The 15,357-nt window shown below is 34.6% G+C and overlaps 1 protein-coding gene across 1 annotated transcript in view; it reads right to left on the bottom strand.

Annotated features, from left to right (window-relative positions):
- Nucleotides 1-15,357, bottom strand: part of Nbeal1 (neurobeachin like 1) — a 190,717-nt gene that overhangs the window by 37,160 nt on the left and 138,200 nt on the right. Inside the window, 6 exon segments of the mRNA XM_047546399.1 lie at nucleotides 1,120-1,244; nucleotides 1,999-2,094; nucleotides 3,700-3,801; nucleotides 5,963-6,096; nucleotides 6,672-6,820; nucleotides 11,498-11,624. Of these exon segments, the coding sequence (XP_047402355.1) occupies nucleotides 1,120-1,244; nucleotides 1,999-2,094; nucleotides 3,700-3,801; nucleotides 5,963-6,096; nucleotides 6,672-6,820; nucleotides 11,498-11,624 (733 nt within the window).

The following is a 15,357-nucleotide window of genomic DNA, read 5'->3' as shown; positions in this document are numbered from 1 at the left end:
CCCGGCAAGGCTCCTGGTTTTGATCTTCAGCACTGGAAAAAAAAATCTGTACATAAAATTTAATATATAAATCTTATGTTTTAATAATCTTCTATTAACATCTTTCCAAATGATAAAATGTTTTTAATGGACATGTGGTATTTCACTACAAGGATGTGCCACGATTTAACTATTTCCTTACTTTTAGACATTTAGATTTCCATTTTTCTGTTATAAGCAATGTGATAATTAGACATCCTTTTGTGGCCAAGCTAATGGACAAATATATGGAATAGTAGTCAATAAAAGTAGGAAATAAAAGCCTAGTAATCTAAAAGAAAAAGGAGATGGTATATAAGTAAAAGGACTAAACAAGATTATTAGCAATGGATAAATAGTGACTCTGTAAGTTTATCATTAATACATGTATGACCAATCTGAATGATGACATCTGAATTAGTGTGTATAAAATAAGAATGAACAGTGTTTTGAAAGCAATAAACAAGGAATTTTTTAAAAACTGAAACAGTATAATAAGTTCTTTGAATACAGAGGTTCTGCATCTGCAGATTCAACCAACTGCAGATTGAAAATATTGAGAAAAAAAATTTTGTCTGTGTTGAACATGCACAGACATTTTTCCTTGTCATCATTCCTTAAACAATACAGTATAGCAATTATGATGTAAAGTATACAGGAAGATGTGCATGTACTATATGCAAATAGTATGCCATTTTATATAAAAAAACAAGCATATGCAGATTTTGGTATTTGCTGGGGTCCTGAAACCAATCCCCATTGATACCAAGGGATAACTGTAGTCAGTTCATCAAGGTTAGGTCAATTTACTAGTTAGTATTCAGTGGATTAAAAAATAATTTGTCAAAGTCATTTGTTCACGTGCAAAAACAGACTATCAAAATTTAGAACAACTTGTAGCCTTGATTACCAATAAAATAAGCTGAAATATAATTACTTGAAGAGCAACCAATACTTAGGAAAATTTAGTGAAGAATTATTGGACTGATAGCCAAAATTAGTCATACATTAAAAATAAATAACATCCAGCTGGCCTTGGAAGAAATCATTACAAACTCAAAAAACTAAGGATTTCTCTCAAAAGAGTTAAAAAGCACTTACTTTTCTCTCATAGCTTTGGCATTTTTATCATTAACTACCCCAATTGGTTTGGAAAGATCTCGAAATACAGTGGGGTTATTAAGATCCAATTCTTCTGAAGTATAATCTTGTAAAATCCAGGGAAACTAAAAAAGTCACAATTTACAATTTAGACATTCCTTACTAGAGAAGTTAATATCACCATATTTAACATCAAATGCTTACATAAAGACAGAAAGAGTTTCTAAAAATACCTTTCCCCTATTGCAAATACTTTAAGTATTTTAAACATTCATCTTTCTTTTTTGCAGTGCTGGGGAAAAAGAAAATATTCATCTTTAGTTCAATAGGGTTATTTTCTATAATCACACTGGAATACATTAAATAAATATTTTAAGTATTCATCTTTAGTTCAACAGTGTATTTTCTGCAATTATACTGGAACATTTTCAAGGAGGTAAAAGAAAATGACTTTTACTTTTTCATTATTCTTCATGTTGATATATTTCTTAAAAATATTAGGGGAGAAATATACATAAAGGTAAAAGGGTGTGTATATATGTGTATATATGTGTGTGTGTGCTTGTGTGTGCTGTACTGGGGATCGAACTCAGGGCCTCAAACACAGAAGGCAAGCACTCTACCACTGAGGTATGTCCCCAACCCCCAGATATATATATTAAAAAATAAAAACTATCATGCATATAGTTTTCTTTTTCTTTTAATTATTTTTAGTTGTCAATGGACCTTTATTTGTTTATATGTGGTGCTGAGAATCAAACCCAGTGCCTCACACATGCTAGGCAAGTGCTCTACCACTGAGCTACAACCTCACCATAGTTTTGTGTATTATAAAACTGTAAGGTAATTTAACATTTATGACATTTATACAAAGCTTACCACAGGATATTGTGCAAGGTCATTATAGGTTCGTCCTGCCATTGTATTTATTTGAATGAGGTAGTCAAAATTTGATATCTCTCTGTTCACCCATTTCTAGATAGTATGAAAAAGAGCAATATCAGAATTAGATAATCTATATCTCTTAGAAACTGGCAAGTATTACTAACAAGACCGACACAATCTTTTGTGAACATTATCTCTACCTTCTTGACAAAAGGATAAAAAAAAGGCTTAACATGGAGATAAATTGCTTTTCCTCAATTTACTTCCTTTTAAAAATAATCTCTAGGAAATAAAAACCAAATACAAATTTTATAATATAGTCTGAAAGGTCTTGATAAGAATAAGTCTTTAATTAAATGTTTTATTTGAATACCTTAAAATTTTAAATTCTCAAAAGAACATCCCAATCAAAACCTGAAATTTTCCTAAGTATATATATTAAAAAACTGTAATATAACAAAACTACCCTTAATGTGCCTAAAACTTAATATACCATAAACTAGTATTACTTCAACATTACAGTAGCTATCTAGAGAAAACTACCACTAGAGAGCAATTGTAGATGAGATTTTACCTATTAGAAAATTTTCTCAGGAAAGAGATAATGAATCACCTCCCTGTACCTGGCCTTCTAATTACTTTACACAGCAGGGGCATGGTTGAGTCTTGCTGATAGATTAGCATTAACCTTTAAGTTTACTATGTGCCTTAAGCAAAGGAAATACTTATAATGAATAGTGAGAAATGAAATAAACACACACACACACACACACACACACACACTCTTGCAATTATATATGTTCACATTTAAAGGATGCCCAACTATTTTAAGTGCCAGGTTGAGGAATCAGTATTTAATAAAGTATATTGCATAAGCAAAAGAGAATGTACTTTATTAAATAAAGCTTATTTCACTGGCAATAGTAACATGACTGGGTATAGTATAGACCATGGTGAAGTTTAGCACACATGAGGCCCTGTGTTCAATCTCCAGCACCAAAATGAAAGAAAAAAAGAGGAAGAATTGCTCATAGCTCGGGAACAAGAGCAACACAGAAGAAAGATGCATATCGGTCGAAGAAGAGAGCCAACCTGATTAAGAAACTGCTAACAATCCTAGAAAGCAAAAACCAACAGCCTTCTTTTGGGTTCTAGAAGTACAAATTCAAAACACATTGAGATATAAGCGGGAATATAATTCATGAGAGCATTAATTAGCTTTAGCTTGTAAAAGGGCAATTTTTTGATTGCCTTTTCCAGGATACTTTTTTCTATTTTCCTATTTGTTTGTTTTTTCTTTCTTTATGCATGGATTATTTTTATTTTTATGAAAAAAATTCCATATTTTTTTTTTTAAAAAAGGACGAAGTTATGAAGGGTATGCCCATGAAATGAATGATATGGCAGCTGAAGGGATAAGAAATTGGTGTATGTGAAGGAAACAGAAGAAGATTTAAAGAATTCAAAAGATGAGATTGGAAGAATAATAGTTGTAATAATCAAAAGAAAATAATTACAAGAAGCATGTTTTACTTTTTTTTTTTTGGGTGGTGCTGAGGATTGAACCCAGGGCCTTGTGTTTGCAAGGCAAGCACTCTACCGACTGAGCTATCTCCCTAGTCAAGCATGTTTTACTTTTAAGCAAAATCTCTGATATAAAATGAGTACAGTGATTCATGATTCAAAATTCCTTACCTGTGTCAGTCCTGATGCTTTGAATAACTCCTGTGGTGATCTTGTTCCATAACTATTTGGAGAATGAAGTGACAACAGTCTGCTATATACTTTGTTTCTAACCTACAAAAAATACCGTTATGTAGTTTAAAAACTGGTCAAACAAACTTGGGTTATGATCTTTGTAACAGCTTTATTGAGATATAATTCACCCTTCTAGTATAATCAAGAGTTGTGCAACTATCACCATTATCTAACTTTAGAAAAATTTCATCACTCCCCTCCATAGAAAGTCCATATTTATTAGCAGTTATTCCCCAATTCTGCCTCCTTATCTCCTGAACACCACAAATCTACTTTCTATCTCTACGGATTTGCCTATTCCAGACATCTCATATAACAGTGGATTATGGTTTTAACTTCTCTATTATATTTGGTGCTATGGTTTGAATATGTTCCTCAAAAATTCATGTACTGGGGCTGCGGAGATAGCTCAGTTGGTAGAGTGCTTGCCTTGCAAGCACAAGGCCCTGGGTTCAATCCCCAGCACCACAAAAAAAAAAAAAAAAAAAAAAAAATTCATGTACTGGAAACTTAATCACCAAATTCAGGTATTAATAATTGAAGGTAGATAATCAGGTTAGATGAGGTCCCAAGGGTGGGGACCTCATGATGGCATTAGAGGATTTATATGAAGAAGAAAGATTCAAGTTAGCATTAATTGCCCTATCTCACTATGTGATGTACTCTGCCATGTACGGAAAGGCCTTTACATGCTTGTACTGCATTCTTGGACTTCCTATCCAATAAAACCACAAACCAAATAAACTTCTATTCTTTGAAATAACCAGATATTTTGATATAGCAACATAAAATGGTAGTTGGTGAAGTTAAGCCATCTATCTTCTGCCAAAATTATACTGTATAATATAAAAGCATTAGATTTTGAATGAGAAAACTTGTTCAAGTCTGGTTCAAACTTAGTTCTGTTATTTCTTAATCATTTTAGAAAATAAAATAATTCAATGACTTTTATTTATGATAAACATAATTTCTACTCTTATAATGTTATGAATTATTCAGAGCTATATAAATGTAAAGTAATAAAATTCACCTTTGAATTTTAATTTCCTCATCTATGAAAAAAGGAATTAAATTTGCCATATATAACTGCAAGGTTGTAATAAAGATTAGATACTACATACAAAGGTGTTTTAAAAACTGTAAAGTAATTCAAAAAGTATTTAGCAGAGGCAATCTTGGTTTAATTGCATGACACAGATTTTCATAAAACATAATTAAATTTTACTTTTAATAGTGAAAGATATCCTTTTCTGAAAAGAGAAATGCATTTAAAACATCAGAATCAAATCATCTACAAGCAAACCTGGGTCCCAGAGATGAACAGAAAATTAATTATTGTCTGTGCTAATCTGGGTCTTCTGAGAAGCAGATGACAACATAGAATTAAACATGTAATTTTACTAGAGGAGAGCTAGCAAGGTGAGGAGAGCTTCAGACAAGCCTGTCCCCAAGTGAATGAGAAAGGGGAGGAAGGCTTGAGTCAACATCCAAATACCAGGCCCAGAGTAGTGGCAGAGATAGTACTTGCACCCAGGCAATCTAGCTACAAAGACTGTGTGCTCAACCACTTACACGATGTAAGAATTTACTATTCCTAGAGAAAAAGATGCCCCATTATTGTTGAATTTGAATCCAACCAAACAAAAAATTCAGTCATAGCTTGTATATTGCATGTTATATTACAACTGGATACTGTGAGGTATCTATTGGTTGACACACTCAAATTTTCTACTGACTACTTTACATAGATGTTTAGACTGAAAACAATCACTCTCCCAACATTCAAACATAAACAGATCCCAACAAAAATTCATACACTGATTAGCTCCCAAAGTGTGTGTGTATGTATATATATGTGTATGTATATGTATATATATATATGTACACACACACACACACACACACACACACACACACACACGTGGGGAAGTACCAGGGATTGAACCCAGAGGTGCTTCACTGAGCAATATCTCCAGTCTTTTTCATTTATTTTTTTGAGACAAGGTCTCACTAAATTGCTGAGGTTGTCTTTGAACTTGTGATCCTCCTGCCTCAGCCACTCCAGTCTCTGGGACAAAGTATGTATTTTTCCTCCAATATTCTAATCTTGACAAAAGACTATTATCCAAAGTCCCATATAGCTTATTAGCTGGAAGATCACAGTAAGCTGTACTCTGGGATTGCCAGAAAGGTAGCATACCTCTTTCTTGAAATTTAGAAAGTAGTTGGATTGATCAACATGAAAAATCTCAAGGGCCGATCTCCTTAAGTTGTAACGCCGTAAGTGAATCTCACGAACTTGAGAATGAGGCCATTTGAAATCAAAACCTACTCCTGAATAGAAAAAAAAATATTTGAATTACTCATGTTACACAGAAAGTATCTTCTTGTTCCAGTCAAAAGTAGCACTTAGGGAAAAGGTATTCTCGATTATAAAACCATTTACTAAATTTATAGGATGTTTAAACGGTTTCTTTTAAAACTATTTTAAAGTTCAACAGCTGTTCTACTGCCTACCCATGAGAATAGAGAATAATTCTTAATATTCTTAGAAACAGTTTTCTATGTTGGCATTTTAAAGATGTAATTAGTCTTTTATTATTACATAAAGGATTAGGTGAGAAGCTTATAAGATTAAGTATACATGCAAAAGTATAATAAATTACTATTGTATTTTATAACCTGTTTATTATAATCCCTTCAAGACAATTCTTTCAAAATAAGTAAAAAATAAAAGCATTCCCCTTTAACCCATTATTGAATAAATTTAAATCCATAATGAGTTTCCATTTTTAATTTTATATAACAGACTACAATTTCACTGTCCCATCTCACTGTACTCTTCTCATTCATGATTAAACTGGACAATTAATTATCGAACATAAATTTATTTCCCCAGAACTCCTTACCATCTTCTTTTTCAATGCTGCCATCATGGAAGTAAATATGTTGAGTAGTGATTTCTAATCTGCCAGGAATTACATCAATTATTGTAATGAGTTCACAGTCTTCTGTCAACACCAGTTTTTCTTTCTGATCCTGTTCTTCTTTCTCATCCCTATATAAAAAATAAAAATAAAAAACCCCACCCATAAATTTATTCTACTTAAATGGAAAAGAGTATCATATTCAAATATAAACCTCATGACTATAAAATTGATGATCAAGAAAGACTATTTGAGTTTCTTATAAGAAACACTTTAGTTCATATTAAATTACTTCAATACTACTCTTATTATCCAATGATTTAGTTTCATGAATAATATGCTTCATATTTTAATTTTATATGACTCATTTAAACAAAAAAAAATGAATAATACAACTGGCAGAAGACAGTTAAAAATGCAGCAATAAGGCTGGGATTATGGCTCAGTTGTACAGCGCTTGCCTAGCACGCTTGAGGCACTGGGTTCCATCCTCAGCATTACATAAAAAATAAAGAAAATAAAGTTTAAAAAATGTAGCAATATTGGTCATGTCACTTTAGTTATACTGGAGATAATAGTTATGTGTTCTGGAACACGTGAATTGACCCAGGGAATATATAAATCTGTGAATAAAAGAGTGCATTTTAGTGGTGTTTTGTAGATAATTATAAGTACTAATTTTGATTTGTTGTTATTTTGAGTTTTTTTTTCCCCTGGTTCTGGGGATTGAACACAGGACCTTGAGCATGCAAAGCAAGTGCTCTCCTACTGAGTTATATCTTCAGCATCTTCCTATGTTGCTGAGGTTGACCTTGAACTAGCTAGAAATACAGGAATGTACTACTGTGCTCAGTATCTAATTATGAATTTTAAATTGTAAAATGAGACTGTGAGAGTAATTAAAACTAGAGCATCACCATTATAGTATCCTCACAACAAAGGACCTAGAAAAATAAGAAGAGTTACTGTTGTAATTGTATTAAAGGAATGTTATCATTTATACTTGTTGGAAGGAGTAACTAGAAAGGGAGATTCTTCAGGTTGCCTAGGGAATTTAATTGCTGGGTGGGTAAAGAAATGGGAAACCCTCCCACATAGGAGAATGTTATTCAAGAAAATCTCTCAAGCCAAGTCAGGTGTATGTAGTGTTTTTGTTTTTGTCAGTACTGGGATTGAACCCAGGGCCTTGCATGTGATAGGCAAGTGCTCTACCATTGAGTTATATTATCAGCCCAAGTCAGCTGTTCTTTAGGCCTAGATATTTTTTTTTAATTGGTACACATTGATTATACAGAATATACATTTCACATATGTCTCATGTCTAGAATAACAACGGCTAAGTCTAATTTTGTTTCCAGTGAATTTTCATGAGGATACTCTACCAGTATCACCAACTTACCTGGTAATATTAAAACCCTTTCTTTAAAGTTAGAGCATTAAAAAATTACTAGAAAGAATGTTTTCCTAAGTAGTGAAATTCTAATATGTACAACAATAATGAAGTAGTGAGTAACTTAAAAGAAAAAAATAGTCTGAAGGCTATTTATATATAATAGTAGAGAATGTTTTGGTTCTTCAGTTTAAAATGAATGAGCCTGACATCCAGTAAATTCAGGTCAGAAATGAGGTATTTGAAAATGCTGAAAGAAAAAATTCTGACAATCAAGAATTCCATATCTAGTAAAGGCATCCATAATTAATAAAGGCAATGATTCTGGGACAACTGGATAAACACATGCAAAAATATGAATTTGGACTTTGATATCACATTATATACAATAAATTCAAAATCTGTGAACACCAATATATAAGAATAAAAAAAAAAACTCTTAAACCACAGCAGTAAACTTGAATAACTTTAGATTAGGCAAGGGTTTCTTACACATGTCACTAACAGCTTATGAAACAAAGAAAACAATAAATCATCAAAATTGGACTTCTCTACAAAGGATTAGTAGTGGTGTGTGCTTATAGTCCTAATTACTTGGCAAGATGAGGCCAGGAGTGGTTTGAGTAACATAACAAGACCTTATCTGAAGGGTTTTCTGTGTGTGTGTGTGTGTGTGTGTGTGTGTGTGTGTGTGTGTGTGAGTGTGTGTTTATAAATACATACATATATATTTTTTAAAATGAAGTGAAAGACAACCATCCAATGGAAGATAACATTTGCAAATTATACATATATAAACAATCCTTAAGACTCAATAATAAAAGACATATAAATGTACAATAAACACATATTCACCAATAGGGAAATATAAATACAAATTAGATACTATTTCAAACCCTCTAGGATGGCTGAACTAAATTTTTAAGAAGCACAACAAGGAAAATATTGAGTTGGGATACAGATGGAGAAATGAGAGAACTCAAACATTATTGATAGGAATGTAAATGGTGTAGTCATTGTAAAAACCAGTTTGTCAATTCTTCAATGAATTAAATATCATTATCACATAACCCAAAAATTCAATTCAGGTACATACCTAAGATAACTGAAAATTGATGCTCACACAAAAACTTATACATGAATATTTTCTAGTCATAATAGCCCAAAAGTAGAAGAAAACCTAACTACCTATCAATTTATGAACAAATAAACAAAATGTGGTATCCATAAATGGAATAGTATAGGGGCCACACTGTATGATTTATAGAAAATGTCCAAAAGAGGAAATCCATGGAGACAGAAAGTAGATGAATGATTGCCTGGGAATGTGGGGAGGGGAAAAATGGGGACTGACTATGAGAAGGTACAGGATTTCCTCTTGGGGTGAAAAAGTGTTCAGAAATTACACTGCAGAGATAACTGTACAACCTAGTGAATATTAAGAAATCAGTGAACCATACACTTTACAATAGTAAATTTTAGGTTAGATGAAGTATAAATTGATTTTATAAAGGAACTAAGGGAGGTATGTAATCCCAGTTATTCAGGAGACTGAGGCAAAAGGATCTCAAGTTGAGACCAATCTGGGCAACACAGTGAGACCCTGCCTTGAAGGGAAAAAACAATGAACAAAAGTAACAACCAAAAAGCAAAAAAATGAGCACAAAATGAAGACTTTCATGGGTAACAAAGACTGAGAGAATTTTTGGTCATCAGATCTTGCTTTAATACTAGGGTTGGAGTTGTGGCTCAGTGGTAATGTGCTCACCTAGCACATGTGAGGCACTGGGTTCAATCCTCAGCACTGTAAGGAATCCCACGGAAACCACACTGGACACGGGAAATCTCATAAGGGAGTTTATTAAGCAAACAAAGTGTCTCCCTGCAGGGTAATAGAGAAAATGAGAGGAAAGAAAGGGAATGAGAAAGGGCACGCGCTAGAGAGAGTGGAAAAGCAAGGAGGATAGAGAAAGTGAGTAGGAAAGAAAGAAACGCAAGAAAAGATGGTGGGGTAGCTATAATGAAGCAGTTGAATTCTGCTAACAGGGGACCGATAACCGAGAAGGATACTTGCAAGCCGTCTGATGAAACAAAGCTAGCTAGGATGTTCACAGATTGACAAGTGGTTGGGAGGTAGGGAAAATGGCTGCACCGGAAAGGGCGGGGGAGCAGCTTTATACATTACAAGCACCACATTAAAATAAAGGCATTGTGTCCATCTACAACTAAAATGTAATAAAAAAAAATACTAAACGAAGTCCTTCAGGTTGAAAGAAAATAAACAAATGGTAACTGAATGCATACAACAGAAATACATCTGGTGATTATATAGCAAATATAGACATGACAATAGTAACACAAAGGAGAGATGAATATATTTAATATTTACATATTCAAAATTTTAAAATGACTTAAGCTATTTAGGTCATCTATTTCTTCTTAAGGGTGGTTTGTTAATTTATGTGTTTCAAGGAATTTATTCATTTAAATAGCCAAGTTTATTGGCATAAAGTTGTCATTAATATTCCTTTTAATTACTTTAATATTTCTGGCAGTATCTCTTCTTCATTTCTGATACTGGCAATTTATGCTATGTTCCCTTTATTCTTAATCAACCTGACTGGAGGTTTGCTTTTCTGCTCTAGGCTTATTTTTTTTTTTTTTTTTGGGTGCTGGGGATCGAACCCAGGGCCTTGTGCTTACAAAGCAAGCACTCTACCAACTGAGCTATCTCCCCAGTCCCTAGGCTTATTTTTAAATAGCTTTTCTTTTTTAAATCTTTTTTGTTTTCTCTTCCACCAATTTTGCTTTTTTCTATATTATTTTCTTTTGCACTTAACATTTTATGCTGTATATTTCTTATTTCTTTTGGCAGTGCTGGGGATCAAACCCAGAGCCCTATGCATGCTAGGCAAGCACTCTATCACTGAACTACATCCTCAGCCCCTATGCTGCACATTTTTATCTAAACAGTTTTAGCTACATCTTAAGGTCTAGTTCCAAGAGATTCCAATTCTAAGAAACCTTCCTCAATAACTTTGGATGGTCTAGAGGAAAATGGGGTGGGAGGGAGTAGGGGAAAGAAAGAAAGTACACTGAGACAGGATTATCCTATGTATAGGTATGATTACATGAATGATGTGAATCTACATTGTGTACAACCATAGAAATGAAAAGTTGTACCCCATTTGTGTATAATGAATCAAAATGCAGTCTGTAAAAATAAAAATTAAAGAAAAAAGAAACCTTCCTCCATAATCCCAGTAAACTCAGATAATCAGATAAATTCCTAATTGCTGGTACAGCATTAACTACTGGATCTTGGAAATACATGGTTAGAATTTTAAGTAAATTCAGTTTTGCAATCCCATTTCTTAAAACAAAATCATTTCAAATTCCTTCAAATACTTATACATACATGTTTATTCTTGCTGTTATGTCCTCTTCAAGAAGTTCTAATTTATCTTCTTCCATATCACTAACTTTAACTTGTTTCACTACTTCCAAAAGCAATGACTCACTGGAAGGCTGTGAGTGCTGAACACCTGTTTAAACACAAAATATTTATTACACATGAAATAAAAAAATAATATTATAGTCCTTCTATAATTTGATTATTAATCTAATAATATGTGGTTATACAAAAGTACTTTTGGAATAATCTATGATATTTACTGATGGTTCTTATAATTATTAAACATGTTGCTAAAGAAATAAATTCTTTAAAAATATGGTAGTCATTATTATTTTGGCAAATGTCAGGAAAGTAATAGGGAATACTACTATTTAAAAAATTTCTAGATAGAAATAATTCACAAAAAAATGTCTGCTACATGAGAATTATGTTTAAATTTCAAGGAATAAAGTACATTAGACTCAGGATACTGAGAGAGACAAGCGACAAATAATTGCTGCTAAGTAAGATACAATCAAAGTGAGGGTTTGTATCGTGGACTGGGAAACTAAAAATAGCATTAAGAAAAACCACCACAGCTGATTTATTTGAGAATGTAAGACAATGATAGGCATCATGACTTTCTTGATTAATTTGAGGTATCATATGTATTGGTCAATATGTTAAATTAAAAAATAAGATCTAAATGTTGGCATTCACTTCATCTATAACCTATTCATTGAACACAAGATGCACAGGTGGCTATGGTAAAATATCTACAATTTAGTATACATATGACTCCCAGTGACTTCACAAACAATATTCTGGAGTATTTCACAGACCTATCTTCAAAAGGAGAGAAATGACAAACGAGATGGTTGGAAAGGGAGGGTTTCCTAAAAAGTAGTAGAAACCCCTTAAAATCTGTTCTGAAATACTGCTAGGTTAAATACATTAACGTACTTGGTTCTAGAAGAAGGCACTGACTCTCCTAAGACATGAAGAGTCTTGAGTTCTTTAAAAAATACTCTATTTTTATAAACAAAGGTTATAATGGAAAGGGCTGGAGGATTGCTAAGAATTCTAATTATATCAAACATTAACTTCTCTAAGGGAGAAGGACATTATTTCATTATAAGACACATACCAATTGATCTGAAGTATAGTATAATTTTATAATTAAAAACATTTTTTCTTTGAGAAATTACAATAAATGAAAATATGAAGTCAACTTAGATTTAGGACAAATACAACACCATTGAACTCATACAACCATTTATATATCAATTATAAATTGCCACCCTTCAGGTTGAGGTTGTGGCTCAGTGGTAGAGCATTTGCCTTGCATGTGTGAGACAATGGGTTTGATGCTTAGCACCGCATATAAATAAATGAATAAAATAAAGGTCCATCAACAACTAAAAAGATATATTTAAAAATGCCACCTTGGCAATCCAAGATGGCGGACTAGAAGGTGACTGCATTTCCAGTCGCTCCAGAACCCAGGATTCAAGAAAGGGAGGCAGTGAGAGACTCGGACTAAAATAGAGCCAGGGGTGAGTCTCCTCGACTGGGTGAAGCTCGGCCTGGACGGCAGGCCTGGATAGAGGTGGCTTATCAGAGTAGGGCAGGGAAGCTAGAGTCTTCCCCAGGCAGCCCTGGCACTTTGGCAGTGGGCTCCTCCCACACAGCCAGCTTCTCCAGCTTCTCGGAACAGGCCCCCCAGTGAGAGCCTTTCTGAACAGAACCAGCTCAAAGTCCTGGAGCCAGCGCAGCGAGTTCCAGCCCACAAGCGATTCAGGGACCAGGACAGGGCAGCCAGGGACTTGCCCAAGCAGCCCGGCCCCCTCCAGCAGGAGGCGCCTTTCAAGGCTAGCTTCCGGAGCAGACTACCGAGTGAGAGCCTTTCTACACAGAGCCAGTCACAAGTCCCCGAGCCAACGGAGAGCTCCGACCCGCAAGCAGCCTCTGGGATCAGGGGAGGGCAGCCAGAGACTTCTCCAGGCAGCCCTGCCCCCTCCAGCCACAGGCTCTTTCCACCAGGCGATCCAAGATGGCGGACTAGAGGGTGACTGCATCTCCTGTCACTCCAGAACAAGGATTCAAGAAGGGGAGGCATTGAGAGACAGTGACTAAATTAGAGCCACGGGGTGAGTCTCCCCCACCGGGTGAGCTCGGTCAGGGCGGCAGGGCCGGATAGGGGCGGCTTATCAGAGCAGGGCAGGGCAGCTAGAGTCTTCCCCAGGCAGCCCTGCACACTCTGGTGGTGGGCTCCTCCCACACGGCCAGCTTCTCGGAGCAGGCCCCCCAGTGAGAGCCTTTCTGCACAGAGCCAGCTCCAAGCCCTGGAAACAGTAGCAGTCTAGGGGCAGCTTTCTTTGGAAGCACTGCATTGTCAAGTTCCTCCAAGACTTCAGGCTACTGAAGGCTGGGAGGTGATACACTGGAGATCTACAGTGACACTATAAGCCAACAGAGGAAATCTGCAATATCTCAGAGTCCCATCTGAGATCTGACCAATATGAGAAAATAAGGGAAGAAAATGTCCCAAACAAACCTAGATACTATATCAATAAAACCCAATGACAGCACAACAGAAGAAATGTCAGATAGGGAGTTCAGAATGTACATAATTAAAACAATCAGGGAAGCAAACGAGGAGATGAAAGAACAAATGCAGGTATTGAAGGAGGAGATGAAAGAGCAAATGCAGGCATTAAATGATCGCACCAATCAACAGTTAAAAGACCAAATACGGGAAGCAAGAGATCATTTCAATAAAGAGTTAGAGATACTGAAAAAAAAGAAACAGAAATCCCTGAAATGAAGGACACAATAAACCAAGTTAAAAACTCCACTGAAAGCATAACCATTAGGATAGAACACCTGGAAGACAGAACCTCAGACATTGAAGACAAAATATTTAATCTTGAAAACACAGTTGACCAAACAGAGAAGATGGTAAGAAATCATGAACAGAATCTATGAGAATTATGGGATATCATGAAAAGGCCAAATTTAAGAATTATTGGGATTGAGGAAGGCTTAGAGAAACAAACCAAAGGAATGAATAATCTATTCAATGAAATAATATCAGAAAATTTCCCAAATCTGAAGAATGAAATGGAAAACCAAGTACAAGAGGCTTATAGGACTCCAAATATACAAAATTACAACAGACCCACACCAAGGCACATTATTATGAAAATACCTAACATACAAAATAAAGACAGAATTTTAAAGGCTGTGAGAGAAAAGAATCAAATTACATTCGGGGAAACCAATAAGAATATCAGCAGATTTTTCAATCAAAACCCTAAAAGCTAGAAGGGCCTGGAACAGCATTTACCAAGCCCTGAAAGAAAACGGATGCCAACCAAGAATCTTATACCCAGCAAAACTTACTTTCAGATTTGACGACAAAATAAGATCCTTCCATAATAAACAAAAGCTAAAAGAATTTACAAAAAGAAAGCTGGCATTACAGAACATTCTCAGCAAAATATTCCATGAGGAAGAGATAAAAAATAAAGAAGCAAATCAGCAAAGGGAGGAACTACCCTAAAGGAAGAGCCAAATAAAGGAGAAACCAAATCATGTCAAAAAACAAAAATGAGTCAAATAACTGGGAATACAAATCATATCACAATAATAACCCTGAATGTTAATGGCCTGAACTCATCATTCAAAAGACTTGACTGGCAGATTGGATTAAAAAGAAAAATCCAACAATATGCTGCCTGCAAGAGACTCATCTCATAAAAAGAGATACCCATAGACTAAAGGTGAAAGGATGGGAAAAAACATACCATGCACATGGACACAGCAAAAAAGCTGGAGTATCCATCCTCATTTCAGATAATATGAACTTCAAGCCGAAACTA

Source organism: Sciurus carolinensis, chromosome 3 (genome assembly GCF_902686445.1).
Source record: "Sciurus carolinensis chromosome 3, mSciCar1.2, whole genome shotgun sequence".
Lineage (NCBI taxonomy): Eukaryota > Metazoa > Chordata > Mammalia > Rodentia > Sciuridae > Sciurus > Sciurus carolinensis.
This window is presented reverse-complemented; position numbering and strand designations above follow the sequence as displayed.